Genomic DNA, 15,038 nt, shown 5'->3' with positions numbered 1-15,038 from the left:
ACGACTATCCTCCACCGATAGCCCAAAGCAGTTATCTCTAAACAGAAAATAAATGCACAATGGATATTTAATCAACATTTCATTTCCTCATTTCTCACAATTAATTATCCCAATTAATCAAACAATGTAATTAGGTCATTTTCCCTAATTATCATTTCAACCCTTAGGTCCCATTTTCATCAATGATTCAACATTTATTCCATTTCTCTAAGCCAAACATGCATCTAGGTTTATTATGAATAAAACCCCAACTTTTGTAAAATTAAACAAAAGCCCCGAACTTTCACAAAATTACCAAACCAACCCCAACATCTCAAAATACTAAAATTTAAAGACAAAATCCATAGAGAGGAGTAGGATATCCCTACCTCGAAGTTTGAGCCAAAAAGGAGATGAAGACTCGAAGATCAACGTGCTCCAAATCCAAACTTTTTCAGATTAAATCAAAGCTCTCAACGCCCTCTATCTTTTTAACAAAAGCCCTAGGCTAGATTCACACTCTAGGGAGATCAAATCTTAGAGAGAGTGTAAGTTTAGAGAGAGAGAGTCTCGGATCTAGGGTTTGAAAGAAAAAGAAAGTGAAAAAACTGATGTTCAAAAACGCTACTGTCCGCTGATATAAAACACGCTTGCTCGAGCGAAGACTTTGTCGCTCGAGCGACCAGACACAGAAAACTCTCGCTCGAGCCAAGAAGTTCTCGCTCGAGCCAAAAACTCAGAAGTGCGCTCGAGCGAAAGAATGCTCGCTCGAGCCAACAACTCAAACCCTCAGGTCTGCAACCAGAAGCACGCTCGAGCGACAGACTTCTCGCTCGAGCGAAGAACAACCAGACCGCTCGAGCGAAGAAAGCTCTCTCGAGCCAAGAAATGCAACTCTCAGGTCCAGAACCAGACGCAATCGCTTGCTCGAGCGAAGCCACTCTGGCTCGATCCACCAGACACGAACTCAACTCTCGCTCGAGCGACCAACTCCTCGCTCGAGCGAAGGTCCAAAAATCTAGGCAGCAGCACTAGGCTCCCAAATACAACCAACCTGTAACAAACCTGCCCAACACATCCTATAACTCAATATACAAAGTAAAAAGGATGCAAACAAGATAATAAACAACTACCAACATCCACGGACACATGTCCGGATCACTGTACAACAAGGGTAAACCCGGGATCGCTATCACATCAAAGTAGTATGTCTTTCTAGCATGCATTGGTTCCATTTCAATAGGTTTTTGATCATCATTTGACATGTCATAACTCTAATTTGGGCTGGTGTGGTCACCTCTTGCATGCTCCATGTACTTGTAGTATAAATCTTGCTTACTAGCTTTGTATACATGATGTTTTGGCTCATCATTCTATCATATTTTGGCTATACTCCAGCATAATTTTATTCATATTTTGGGCTGTTCTAGGACTATTTTGGGCTGCCATGGTCATATGACTCATGTTTTGTATAGCTATGGTGTAAATGCTTTGACTAGTCTTGAGTTTTGAGGCCCCTACCATGCTATACTTGTGATGTTTGCATGCTTTCGCATCATTTTAAATGTTATATCAGTGCATATTTCATGGTCATACACTTGTGCTTGTCACTCTTTTAATGCCTTGGAGGTTTGGCTCTTTATGCCTCAAGAGTGAATTTTTGTGCATGCCATCATGCCTAAGCCTTTGGGCCATCATATCAGTGCATTTTTGGTCTTGTTGTATCATGATGTAACTCTGTTTTATGTTGTCCAAGTCATGCCATGTTGGGTTGAAATAGGTGTAGTGTAATCCCCCTTGTTAGCCTTGCATGCCTCATGCTTTTTGGACTTTTGTTCTAGCTTGTGTTGGCTAGGTTCTAGTATGTCTTTGGTCTTGTCTTGACCTGCTTTCGGACTGTTTTGGTCGCCCTTGGCCTTTTGGGGCTTGCTTGGCATGGCTATGGTGTAAGTCCCTTTGCTAACCTTGAGCTTTTAACCTCTTAATATGCTATACTTGCTTTGTTTGGTTGATTTGGCATCACTCCATACATGATTTCAGAGCTCATGGTGCTGACACATATCCATGCTTGTTACTCTTTAAGTGTGCTTAAGAGTTGCATCTTTGTGCCTTAATCCTTGAGCCAATTGGCATACATGCTTGTCTTGCCTTTTTCATGCTTTTCATACCATCATTTTAGCACTAATGGCCACTGATTTGGGCATGACTAAGGTCTACCCTTTTGGTTCAAGTCCATTTGGCATGTTCACTTGCATGTTGCTTGTATGCTTATTTTGTTTTGCATTGAGTATGCATGTCCATAGCATTGATAAGCTGCCCTTGTTTCATTGCATTGTGCATGCATGCATTACATTATATTTAGAATCTTAAGTTGCTTTGCATTGAATATGCATGCCATTGAGCATTGAGTATGTTTATCTTACATCGCATTGTGCATGCCATGTAATGTATAGCATTGAGTATGCCATGTAGTTGTATGTTTGCATGCTTAAGTCATATTGCATGTTTGCCATGCTTGTGTTGCATTGTTGTTTGGATTAAGTATTAATCTGAACACGAGAAACGAGGGACGTTTCATACTTCAAGTGATGAAACGCGCCACGATTCTCGGTCGCCGAAGCTCTTGACGATGCATGATAGAGTTCTAGGCATTTATGTGTTTCTTATGCATTCATTTTACATTGATTTGCACATGTTAGATCTTTGGCCATCATGCATTGAGATGCGTGATTGATGGTCTTGGATCCAATTATGCCTCTCTCTTAATGTTTTGAGGTGATATGGAGTGGCATAATGCATACATATCCTTGGGAGACCCTCCATTTTATCTATTTTGTGCTCTGCTGCAGCTTGGTGTCACAGCACACCAGTGGCCGGCACCCTCTTGTTGTTGGCCGGCAGTTCTTCATTCTTGGCCGACAGTACCTGCTCTTGGTCGGCAGGGGGGTCGGCAGAAGCTCCTCATGGCCGGCAGGCCACTGGTGCACTCATTAGCACTGTTTTGGTAAGTTTCAGCAGCAAGCACTAGAAGACACCCTGCAAACAGAGCCTCTAAAGAGCATTTGGAGAGCTTTCTGGATAGAAACCGAGCATGCATCTTCTACCTCTTCGAGCAAAGCTGGAGCAGCTTAGTCTAATGCTTACTTTGTTAGTTAGCTTCAATTTGTGATTCAATTAGTTAATTTGTTAATTAATTAAGTGCTGTAATAATTAGTAAGTAGATTTGCTTATTATTCAATTTGGTTGTGTAATAATTAATTAGCTTGTTAGTTAGTTAATTAGTTGGTTTGTATTATTTATTCGGACCCTCCGTCGAGAGGGCGAATTTTGTAATAAGTGTGCGTGTGTGCGATGCATGTCTTCCAACCCCCATTTCTTTCTCCATTTTACTTACCTGCTTTCAGTGGTTAGTTTTAGGGCATATTTCAATTAGCATCCTTATGCTTGCATGCGTGCATCCATTCATCTGTCTTGCATGCACCGGGCTCGACGCATCATACAAACTGCATTGCATTTCAATTCCGATTTGAATACATGATTATCAAGCTGCATTTCACATGTCATTCTAGAATAGCCGAGTCTATTTTAGTTACATTCTCGCATGCGTTGCATTAGCCATCTTAACATGAACTAGGGTCATGCATGACTTCTAACTAGTTTTTTGTTTTGGCTCGAAGTACACTGTGAGTGTTTACGCTTTAGCACACTGCATGTGTGTTATTGATTGACATGGCAGCATGCTTACCATGAGGTTATTTGCTTAAATGATATAACTGCCTGAATGTCTATGGGTGAAGGTTGGATAACTTGAATTGGAACAATTCATCAAATCCTTGATTTAGCCTACTTGCGAGTAGCAAACTTCAAACCATTTTCAAACAAACGGATATGCAACATTTTGTTCCAAATTAGGCGATCTAGTCTATACTTGTTTGCTGTGTGTATCACGTAGTAAGATTAGCTAATTAATCGGAATAAGAGCACACGTGTTTTCAAAAATAAGATATCATGTTAGTAAAGGTCGATCTTTGATCGGGCGAGCGGGGGTGCTTATTGCATGACCTTCTCCTCTCGTACCCAAGTTCCCGAGCCGAGGCAACTTTGGTGATGACGGACACATGGCCTTAGGCACGAGTCAGGATTTCCTAAATTTCCCAAAACAAAATATTTAGGTGACGACTCTATATCTGGAAAAACAGTCCATATGTGGCACTTCTTTATAAAAATTAGTTTTTCAAAACGATTTGTTGGATTTCGACTCTTTGGTGATTTATCGGTCTTGCATTGCACTTTGCGAGATTAGATTCAGAACCGTGACATAAGTCCGAACTGTAGTAGTAAGCTCAATGAACAAAATCAGATTTTCGCGCCAATTTCACGTGCGGGACCCGTGGCGTTCGGGCGCGTCTACACTGTCAAAACACACACTCACACACAGCATCACATAACATCACAGATTCCTGGGCAAAGACACACACACACAACATCTACTATTGTCAAATTTTAGTTCCAAAACTGAATCTAAATTCATCAGGTGGACTGTGACCTTTTACCTCATGTATTTCGAACCTTCTTGTCGGGGACGGCGGGGTAGGGCATCAGCATCGGCGTCGGCGGGGTGGGACGACGATGCCCTCCTCTTTCTCTCCTCTTACTAAATCGAAGAAGGTATGGGTTTGTTGCAAAACAAAGACCTAAAATGGGAAAGGAGGATGATGGAGCGGGAGATGAAGGGAGGAAGACAGGAATAGAGGGTTCGAGTTTGGGTCTCCGGCGAGGGAGAGGAGAGGTGGTCGGTGGTCATCACAAGAGAAGAGAGAGTAGCGTATGAAAAAGATAGGAGGAAGAGAGAGATGTATCTGTGAAAGAGAGATGTATTCAAGAACAGAGAGGGAGAGGGAAAGAGAGATAGAAAGGAAAGGTGGGGAGGTAGACGTAGGTAGGTGGAGAGAAGTCTTGGGCGAGAGATCTATTGATCTGAACCATTGATATAAACTTGGAATTAATCTCAGCCATTAAATTAAAATGTATCTCTCATACATTTTATATATTTTCAAAAACTCTCTTCCCTTATTATATAGATTTTATAATTTAATATATATCATATAAAATTATTATATGATAATTTCACTTTTATAATACAATAGAACTAAAATTATTAAAAATATACAAATAATTTAACTAAAATTAATATGTACATATATAAGTATTCAAATAATAATTTTATAAAATAATAGTGTCAATATTATCAAGATAAATAATTAAAATTATATTTTAATTTTAATTTAAAATTAAATACCATTAAATTTTTTTAAAAAAAATAATAATAACACGTCCATTTATACAGATCAACGACTAGTTATAAAAATGAATTAGAGCGTGCGACCCGGCCCAGGGTGGTCTCTCACTGTCCCTTTCGAATCGTTTACAATGCTGAGATTGGGCTCAAATTTTCTGCGGAGAACCCTAGCTTCCCCGAACCGCCAACGAGACTGGTTCGCGCGCTGCATCACCGGTTCGGCCTCGAACCCGGCCCTGTCGATATGGAGGCGCAAGAAGGAGATGGGCAAGGAAGGGTTGATCGTGGCCAAAGAGCTCAAGAGGCTTCAATCCAACCCGGTTCGGTTCGACCGGTTCATGAAGTCCCATGTGTCTCGCCTTCTCAAGTCCGACCTCTTAGCCGTCCTCGCCGAGTTCCAGAGACAAGACCTCGTCTTTCTCTGCATCAAGGTTCGTAGATTTTAAAATTTTCTTTTTGTTGTTTGTTTGCTGAGAAAATGTCGGTGGAGAAAATATAATTGATGGAATAAAAAAATGAATTTTCTTTTTCTTTTTGTTTTTTTGGATTGTTTCTGTTAAAACTATATATTTGGTTTCCAAGAAAATTTAGGAATAGGAAAGCAACAGGATGTGAAATTGGGCATCTTTCTACCTCATGTCCTTTCCTTTTTTCTTTTTTCTTTTTTCTTTTTTCTTTTTTGGTAATTTGTGTGGAGTGGATGCAGCAAAATGTGGAGTGGAAGTATGGCTACCCTTCAAATATGATTGCCAAAAACATTTAGGTAGTGTTTGGTGAATGATCATTCTATCAAAATATTCATTCAGGTAGACTTAAAAAATAATGACAAATGCATTACAAATGAAATCATCTTTTACCGTTTTAAAAGAATGGTCATTCCATAGGAAAGCTGGAATCACAATTCCCTCTCATTCCAATGAACCAAATACAGCACTAGTAACCTCTGTTTTTCACAGTAATGTAGGAAAAGAGAAAAAAAAAAAAAGAATGTGAAATGTCATTGCTCACCGATCTTCGGATCTTTGTTTAGTTGCTGGGAAAATCTGATGAAAGATAATAATATGTTTTTTTTTTAATTTTTAAAAAGCAAAAGGATTGAATTGTGTTGGAATCTTTAAGTTATTTAATTGAAACTACTAGTAGATTTAGGCGACATGGAATGAATGTTTGAGTACTACAGAGAACAATAATTGTTGATTTGTAACTGCTTTGGGGGTATCCCGAATATCCTCATCTTATTACATTTGTAAAAGAGCATTTGCTGTAATGTGTTTTTAAAATTAATGTTCATGGAAGAGGATGTGTTCATGTTTACCAACATATTTTAAGATTGTCCTCACATAATGCACCAAAATACCAATGGGCTAGGGTGGAGCCCTTACACAACTCAAATATTATGGATACATTCATGTATATTTCGTGTATGATTTAGTTTGTGAAAATAAAAGATATCAATTCCTCATTTTACTTTTATTTGGAATTAGTTGCATACAATTTAAGGCTGTGATATCAATTTTTCATTAATTCACTAGCCGACACTTTACGGTAGTGCAAGGTTGTGTGCCACGTGCCTTGAACGGTTACCAAAGAAGCCTGCCAAAGAATACTAGCGCACACACACACCCACAGTGCACAAGTGAGCAACAAATAAAGGTACAAGATAGCATGCAACATAGAAGCACAATAAAACAACAAGGAGCACACTTGAAGGCAACAAAAGCACCTTTATTAATGGAGCAAGTATCCAGACAACAGTTAGAAAGGCGGGGCATGTAAGCTAACACAATGCACAAGGGCTTGAACCTATGAAGCACGAGCACCTCTCTAGAAGCAACGTATGGGTGTCCGACACGGACACGCAGTGGACATGTGTCGGACACTCTACCTAACGTGTCCCTTTTTTTTCTTTTTTTCTTTTTTGAATTTTTGCAGCAAGGCACGCTTGGGACACTCTTGAACACCTTAAGGACACGTTTGAGAGAGAGAGAGAGACCCTAACCCATTGAAGACAGAGAGGTTGAAGCCCTAGATCGAGGTATCTTCTTCAAATCTATTCTTCTATTTTCTTCTTTTTTCATCCTTTCTTTCTCTGTCACTGTGTCTGTGTGTTCAAATCTGTTCTTTAATCTTCTTCTTTTCTTCATTGTTCTTCTTCTTTCATCCTTTTTTCTATTCGTCACTCTCTATTGTTGTGTTTGTTTGTTTGTTTGTCTCTCTTCCTCTCTATCGTTGTGTTCGACTCCCTCTCTCTCTCTCTCTCTCTCTTCCATTCGTTTTTTCTTTTCTTCCCTCCCCCCTCTCTCTCTCTGATGAAATTTTTTTTTATAGTTTTTTTTTTTTTTGGGTAACAAAAACCTTTCTTTCCTCTTTTTTTCCTTTTTTTCTTTTTTTCTTTTGGATATTCTTGTTTGCTAAATATTAACATACATAGAATAAATTATTTGTATTTGTAGAAAACAATTAATTTGTGAATGATATTTGATATTAAAGTAAATAAATAAATAATATAATATAAATAAATAAAAATTAGGGCCGTTAACAAGACCGAATCACCCGACACAACCAACCCAGAACGACTAGACCGACCCTTTCACGAACGGTTTCGAAAAGCTCTCGATTGGCAACGGTTCAAATGCATCAAAATTCTGCAAATTTCGGTCGGCCATCAAATTGCACACAACATAAACCGTTAAACCCAACCCAACCGAACTATATATATTTATTTATATAGTGCAGTGAGTTACGTGCAGGGGTGTGCGTGGTACGGTTCGGACGGTTTGAGAGTAAAATTACAAACCGAATGGCAGATTGACGGATTAGCAGATTAGCAGATTAAAAAATATTCTAACTAATTATCATACATTTGCATAATATACAACACTAATTTGTATAATACTTTTTAAATACATAACACAAAGTAATTTTACATAATATGTTTCATATATATAATCACTAATTTGTAATAAATTTCATATCTTAAATCTTTCTCACACTCATTTTTACATTGATATTTCATTGGAAGTTAAAAAATATATATGTGTGAACTATAGCGGAGCAGTTCGGTTGGCGGATTATAAATTTTAAAGTTTAAACCGCGGTTAGCGGTTAAAGCAATGCGGATTGATGCGGATCAGTGCAGTTTTAGCAGATTGGGCGGTATTTTGCATACGTATTGAAGCAGCAGTGTAGACCTCCTAGGGAATCCCTAAGGTTACAGATTATCTTCCCAAGATCTGTCTCATCCCCCCAGACTCTGACATCTCCTCTCTCATGAAACCCTTTCGTCTCCTCCACTCATCCTCATCATGTCTGTCTCTATCTCTCTCACCCTCTCATCTACCCTCTTCTCTCTCAAGTTTGAGATGTACCAAACCCAAAACCCAAAAGCCATTGAACCCTCTCTCTCTTTTACCCTTTCATCATCTTCGAGTCTTAGATCTACCGAAATCAAAACCCTTGTGCCGGAAGATCAAGAATCGTACATGGCGGTGATGTATAGTAGTGATGACGGTGACATTGTGCCATGGCAAAAAGATATGTATCTTCTCTCTATTTTCAATTTTTACTTCATTCTTTCTAGTGTGTGAGAGAGAGTTTGTTATCTCTGAGATTTGTATAATTTGCTACTGTAATTGTGTTGTGTTGCATATATGTATGGTACTGTGATTTGTGTGAGAAAGGAAGGGACAAAAGCCATGGAATTGAAGCAATAAATGGAAGATTAGTGGGCCGATAACCGCCTGCCAAACCGAGTGCCCGATGTCCACGGTTTCGAGCAATGTTTGGGTCGAAATCAAATGAACACTCCTGTAAACCGAGGTCGGTTCGACTGACGGTTCAGTGTGAAACCGACTCGACTCAACTCGTGAACAACCCTAATAAAAATAATATATTTTTTTTAATTTTGCATATAATAAATAAAAATATAGATATTGAGCGTGTCCCTAGCGTGTCGTGTCCCTCATTTTTTGAAAATTTGCGTGTCAACATGTCCGTGTCCGTGTCCTATCGTGTCCCGTGTCTATGTCCGTGCTTCATAGGCTTGGACTCACCTCGCTTACACTCCCTTATATATGTTTTCTAAGCCATTACAAAACAGACAGGAGGTAACATCAAATTGTTTGAACAATCATAGTGGGTCTTAAAAAATAATTACAAGAGATTTGCTTGAACCGGTTGGAATACAACTATATGACCCTAAACTCCTTTGGAAAAATTACAACACATCTTCTTGATATGGCTCTGACACAATTCTTCGGTCCACCACCCTTTTCATTGGAAAATCGACACATGCTCCTACTACAAGATGTGCATAATTGGACACTACTACCTATACAAAAAGATTTGGGTTGGCAAGAGACAAGAAAATAAGGGCATGGTCCCATGCTTGAAGCTTGGCTTGTGACACATTGCAAAGTGAAGAGAAAAATGCCTAGCTAAAAAGAGGAGGGAGAAAAAGATAAAGAAAGATTAGATGTGCCAATCATCTTGAACTTATTGGAAAACCCTGATTTATTTGGTTAACTTTATTCCTCCATCTTCAGATTGCCCAAATTTTCTTTCTGACATTGAATAGAAGTGGTGATAAAGGATTTTCTAGTATGGTAGTCACAGGTTTGTTTGCAACCCACTCCTTAAGATCAGGTTCTTACATTAACTTTAATGGATAAAAAATTGATTACCTTACCTAGAGGCTGCTGCGTTAAGAGAAAATTGTTTCTGGGAGAGCTGCATTTATTCAAAACCATTATCTTACAATGGATTTTATAAAGCGTCGTCTATAAATTAAGTTGGTTGGAACGGAATAAGCGAGTTTTTCAGAGTGTGTCTCATTTGGTTTCTTGTTTAGAGAAGCAGTTTCTTATGGTGTTACATAGTTGGGTTATGGGATCGGTTGATTTAGATGTTTTGGCTTTTGTAAATTTTGTGGATAATTTGATTTCTTCGCTTTGCTAGGCCTTTGGGGGTCGTGTTTTTGTGTTCTTTGCATCATCTTGATGTTTTTCTAATAAAGTTTGTTTAAACCAAACCAAACCAAATCAAGCCTTAAGTCCTATCAAATAGGGTCGGCTACATGAATCTTTCTTCTCCATGCAGCCCTATAAAGTTTGTTTATTTATCAACAAAAAAAAAAAAAAAAAGGTTAAGTGGGTTGTACAGTCAGTGAGACACATTCTCACATTCCTGTTCACCGGCACCCATCCACCACTATCTCCTTCGTAAAACAAAGACAATAAGTTGAAATAAAAAAAATGTTTATATTATGATGAAGAAGTCTAGTGAACACAAAAAATGGAAAATAAACAAGTTGAGCGTTCCCCAGATGAGACTTCTCAATACTTTCAATTTAAAATGGAGGAGGTGGGCGAAAAAAAAAAAAAAAGTTTTGAGCGATTCTTTGAGTAAGCCATGTATAGTGGTTACTAATTACTAGGGGGGTGATAACTCTAGGCCCGTTGCTTTTATCCTCTACTGTTGAATATTATTTTGAGACATTCTTTGGTAAAATCCTCCTTGTAGCTCTAGGTTTGTGCTCCTGAACAAGAAAAGAAGAACATGCAAGAGAGTGCTCCCATTTGAGGCTCAATAAATACTTCCGGTCTGAAATTTTGAGAGGTGGAGAAAGGCCAGTGGATGGATCACCAAGACCAAATAGTCATGGTGTGAATGTTTCTATAAAGGGAATGATACCTCTAGATCTATACATTTACCCATATACATTTGAATGGCATTTGATGAGTCATTCTTTGTAAAAATGCTCCCCTCAGCTGTGAGCATTTGCATTGTCCAGATAGCAGTTAACAAGAGGCTTGAGTTCAGATCAGCTATTAAGGGAGAGGTCTACCTAATGATTGAAGTTGTCTAGACCTCTTAATATGTAATGTCAGATTACCTCTAGCTGTTGGTTCCCAACGTTTCTGAATATGTTCTGTAACGCCCTCAAAATAATAACATTAAACCCATCAATATGGACATACATTAATATATATAAAAGTTCCACATTCTTCTATTCATCAGAGTTTCATGACAAAAAAAAAAAATATTACATGTTAACGACAAAAGCAAATGCCCTAAAGGCTTACAGCTTTCCAAGCTAACACTTGGTTACAACAAAAGAGTACTAACTCATCTACACATTAAGCCCTTGGCTTGAATATACATGTAATACATCAAAGGGAAAAGACAACAAAAGTCTGCCCGCCTCTAGCCTCCCAAGTTACGTCCTTGGAGGTGGCATGCTACCTGTACCTGAAAATGATGTTCCCATATAGGGTGAGCCACAGCCCAGCAGAGATATACTAAACCAACTATGAGCAATGACTAAAAGATTAGCAATTGATAGATGGCCAACACCGATACATCCGCATATATCACGTCACAATTTCATAACATACGAGTCTAGGTCACTTTCCATTTTCCATCCTTATTTAATAGATAAACATATTAGCTATATCAACACATCAACAGATAAACATCTTACGCATCAACAGATAAGCATATAAGCTGTATCCACACTTCACTAGATAAGCATATGAGCTGTATCTATACTTCACTAGACAAGCATATGAGCTGTATCTACACTTCTCAAAGATAAGCCTATGAGCTGTATCTTCACTTCTCTAGACAAGCATATGAGCTGTGTCTACGGAGTTCATACCCCATCTCCTCCAATCCTATCCGGTTTAGAGGTACATCCCCCATCTTTCCCTAAACCGCGGAGTGCATCCCCCATCTCCTCCTCTACACACAACGCATATAAACACAAAGGTTCTATACACAATCAATCAATACATAGAATTAATGTATTCAATTCACCGTCATACTCTATGACACATTCAATCGATTAGTTTTAGTTTGCCTAATCATCATGCATTGTCTACAACAATCAAGACTATCCTCCACCGATAACCCAAAGCAGTTATTTCTATACAGAAAATAAATGCAACAATGGATATATAATCAACATTCCAACTCGGTGAGTGATAAATAATCCAACTACACCCTTTTATCCCATGACTTCCCAAATCAATTCCTCATTTCTCATAATTAATTATGCAAATTAATTAACCAATGTAATTAGGGCATTTTCCATAATTTACATTACAACCCTTTGGTTCCATTTTCATTAATGTCTTAACATTAATTTCACATTTTCCATGCCAAACATGCATCTAGGTTTGATATAATTAAAACCCCAATTCTTGTAAATTTACACAAAAGTCCCCAAACTTTCACAAATTACTAAACCAACCCCAACATCTCAAAATACTAAAATTTAAAGACAAAGCTCATAAAGAGGAGTAGGATATCCCTACTTCAAAGTTCGAGCTCCAATGGAGATGAAGACCAAAACCAAAACGCTTCAAATTCCGAAATTTTCAGATTAAAATGTAGCCCTCGACGATCAACACAACTTTCGTAAAGACCAAAAGTGAGCAAACAACTCCTACTAGATCAAATCTAAGAGAGAAGGGCCGGTTTTAGAGGGAGAAGTTCCGAAAATGGCTTTTTGGAAAAGTAAGAGAGGAAAGATCTTGAAAAAGTGATCCAAAAGTCGGATCTCGGGTTTATATAAAAGTCGCCCCGCTCGAGCGTCACTCACAGACTCCCGCTCGAGCGTCAACAATCCCGCTCGAGCGGCGGATACACACTTCCAGAACTTTTACAGAACCAGGTCTCCGCTCGAGCGTCAAACCTCCCCGCTCGAGCGTCACACACAACAACCCGCTCGAGCGTCAAAACTCCCGCTCGAGCGCACAACACTGCAGAGGAGATACTGGAAGATGAAAAACTACGCTCGAGCGTCAACAACCCCGCTCGAGCGGACAGACATCAACGAAGGGCCCGCTCGAGCGTCAAAATCCCCGCTCGAGCGTGAAGGCCAAAATCTGGGCAACTACACTTGGTTCCTAAGCTCAACCAACCTGTTATACACCTGCCCAACACAACCCAAGACTCAAATACAAAGAGTAAAGGATGTAAACGAGATGTACACCCCAACCAATGAAAAGGGAAACCGGGATCGCTATATGTTCTTTGTGAAGTGACAAATCACAGCATGTCCACATGTTTTGCTGATTTTTTAGATACGATATTTCATGAAATAGTTCTGTTTATATCATTCTGGCTCTGATACTCCGAGTCTCCTGGAATCATCCATCCGGAAAAAAAAAACCACTGTTCCTATTTCAGACTGAACTCCAGACCCAGTGAATTTCTGGGTTTATAATTGATCTAACCTGGGCTTTCTGATTATTCTGCCTTTACTTTTTCATACAATTTATTACTCAAATTTTATGCTGAAATTCAAGTGAGAAATTTGATTGAATGTATTTTAATTCAATGAAAAATTTATATACTGTCTCATACTTGAAGTTATTGCCTATGTTTTGCTATAATAATTGTTTCTGATTTCCTCTTTAAAAATTAGTTGCTTACTAATTCAAGCAAGTAGAACATGCATTGTGGTGGACTGTAGGTCCAATATTAGCTGTTTTTGACATTCATATTTCATTCTGCAGTTGTATGATGTGGTGCGTAAAGAAATATGGTATCGACCAGACATGTTCTTCTACAGAGATATGCTTTTTATGCTTGCAAGGAACAAGAAAGTGGATGAAGCAAAGCGGGTGTGGCAAGATCTGAAGCGAGAAGGAGTTCTTTTTGATCAGCATACCTTTGGTGACATTATGAGGGCATTCTTGGATAGTGGATTGCCCTCAGATGCAATGGACATATATGATGAAATGAGACAATCTCCTGATCCCCCACTTTCTTTGCCTTATCGAGTCATACTAAAAGGACTCATTCCATACCCAGAATTGAGGGACAAGGTGAAAGATGACTTCTTGGAGCTTTTCCCAGATATGGTTGTGTATGACCCACCCGAAGACCTGTTTGAAGATCAGGAATGGAGAAGAGAGAATGAAGAGGATTAGAGGATGCTACAATTCACTGTCATTAGCTCACCTTGGACTTTCCTAGGGCAATAGCCATTGATAGGACTGGATGCTTAGTAGACAAGATTGGAAAGTTGTTGATGAGTTACTACAGATATATGCTTCCAAATGATACTAACTTGTTCCAGTAGAATGCTTGCGCTTAGGAGCTTGATCTCCAAGAAATTAGGGTTGACATGATGAGATTCTCATTACTTGAAGCATGGTTAGGGCAGAAATTATCTAGTAGGTACGGTGCACCACGTGTCTGTCTGTGTGCCAATCCAGTAACGCCTTGTGTTTTTTGTCTCATTTTTCAGACCCTCTAAGTATTGAATTTATGGAATACAGGATGATTACTCTAGTTAGAGACTTGATTCGTAGTTTATGCATGTTTTTGGATCATGCATTTGACTAGAGATTTAAAAAGAGAAAAAAAGAGAAATGAAAAATATAAATAAAATATAAGCTAAATTTAAATTTTTTTAAAAAAAATTCTCACTTTTTCTTTTATTTTTTCAAATGTCGACTTAAATTTATGCTTCTAAACACATCATAAATGATTTTCTTTTATAAATGACTTCCGTGGAAATATAAAAATGTTAGAAACATCAAAAGTTTTATTAAAAATTTTATCAAATGTCTTACATAAGTGTAGGATTCACATGGAATTCATATGATATGGATTCTACACCTATATGAGACATTTAATAAAATTATTAGAGTTTCTATCATTACTCGTGGAAATATACCAGTGTCAGAATGCGGAACAATTGCTGTAACATTTATTTGATTAATTAAATTTGACATGTGTGGAGAGT

At 38.4% G+C, this 15,038-nt stretch overlaps 1 protein-coding gene across 1 annotated transcript; it reads left to right on the top strand.

Moving 5' to 3' along the window:
* Positions 1–5,332: 5,332 nt before the first annotated feature.
* Positions 5,333–14,581, top strand: LOC145814019 (pentatricopeptide repeat-containing protein At1g62350-like). Its single transcript, XM_082910515.1, has 2 exons — positions 5,333–5,709; positions 13,801–14,581. Exons 1-2 carry the CDS (start codon positions 5,410–5,412, stop codon positions 14,215–14,217), a joined length of 717 nt encoding a protein of 238 aa, XP_082766641.1. The 5' UTR covers positions 5,333–5,409; the 3' UTR covers positions 14,218–14,581.
* The last annotated feature ends 457 nt before the right edge of the window (positions 14,582–15,038 follow it).

The sequence above is a fragment of the Camellia sinensis genome, unplaced genomic scaffold, assembly GCF_055761805.1.
Source record: "Camellia sinensis isolate YWXY unplaced genomic scaffold, ASM5576180v1 Unanchor1, whole genome shotgun sequence".
In the NCBI taxonomy this organism is placed as follows: Eukaryota; Viridiplantae; Streptophyta; class Magnoliopsida; order Ericales; family Theaceae; genus Camellia; species Camellia sinensis.
This window is presented reverse-complemented; position numbering and strand designations above follow the sequence as displayed.

Excerpts from the sequence above, each read along its gene's own strand:
- LOC145814019 (XM_082910515.1), top strand. The coding sequence starts at position 5,410 with ATGCTGAGATTGGGCTCAAATTTTCTGCGGAGAACCCTAGCTTCCCCG. Across the intron at positions 5,710-13,800 it reads TCGTCTTTCTCTGCATCAAG|TTGTATGATGTGGTGCGTAA; the intron begins GTTCGTAGATTT and ends TTCATTCTGCAG.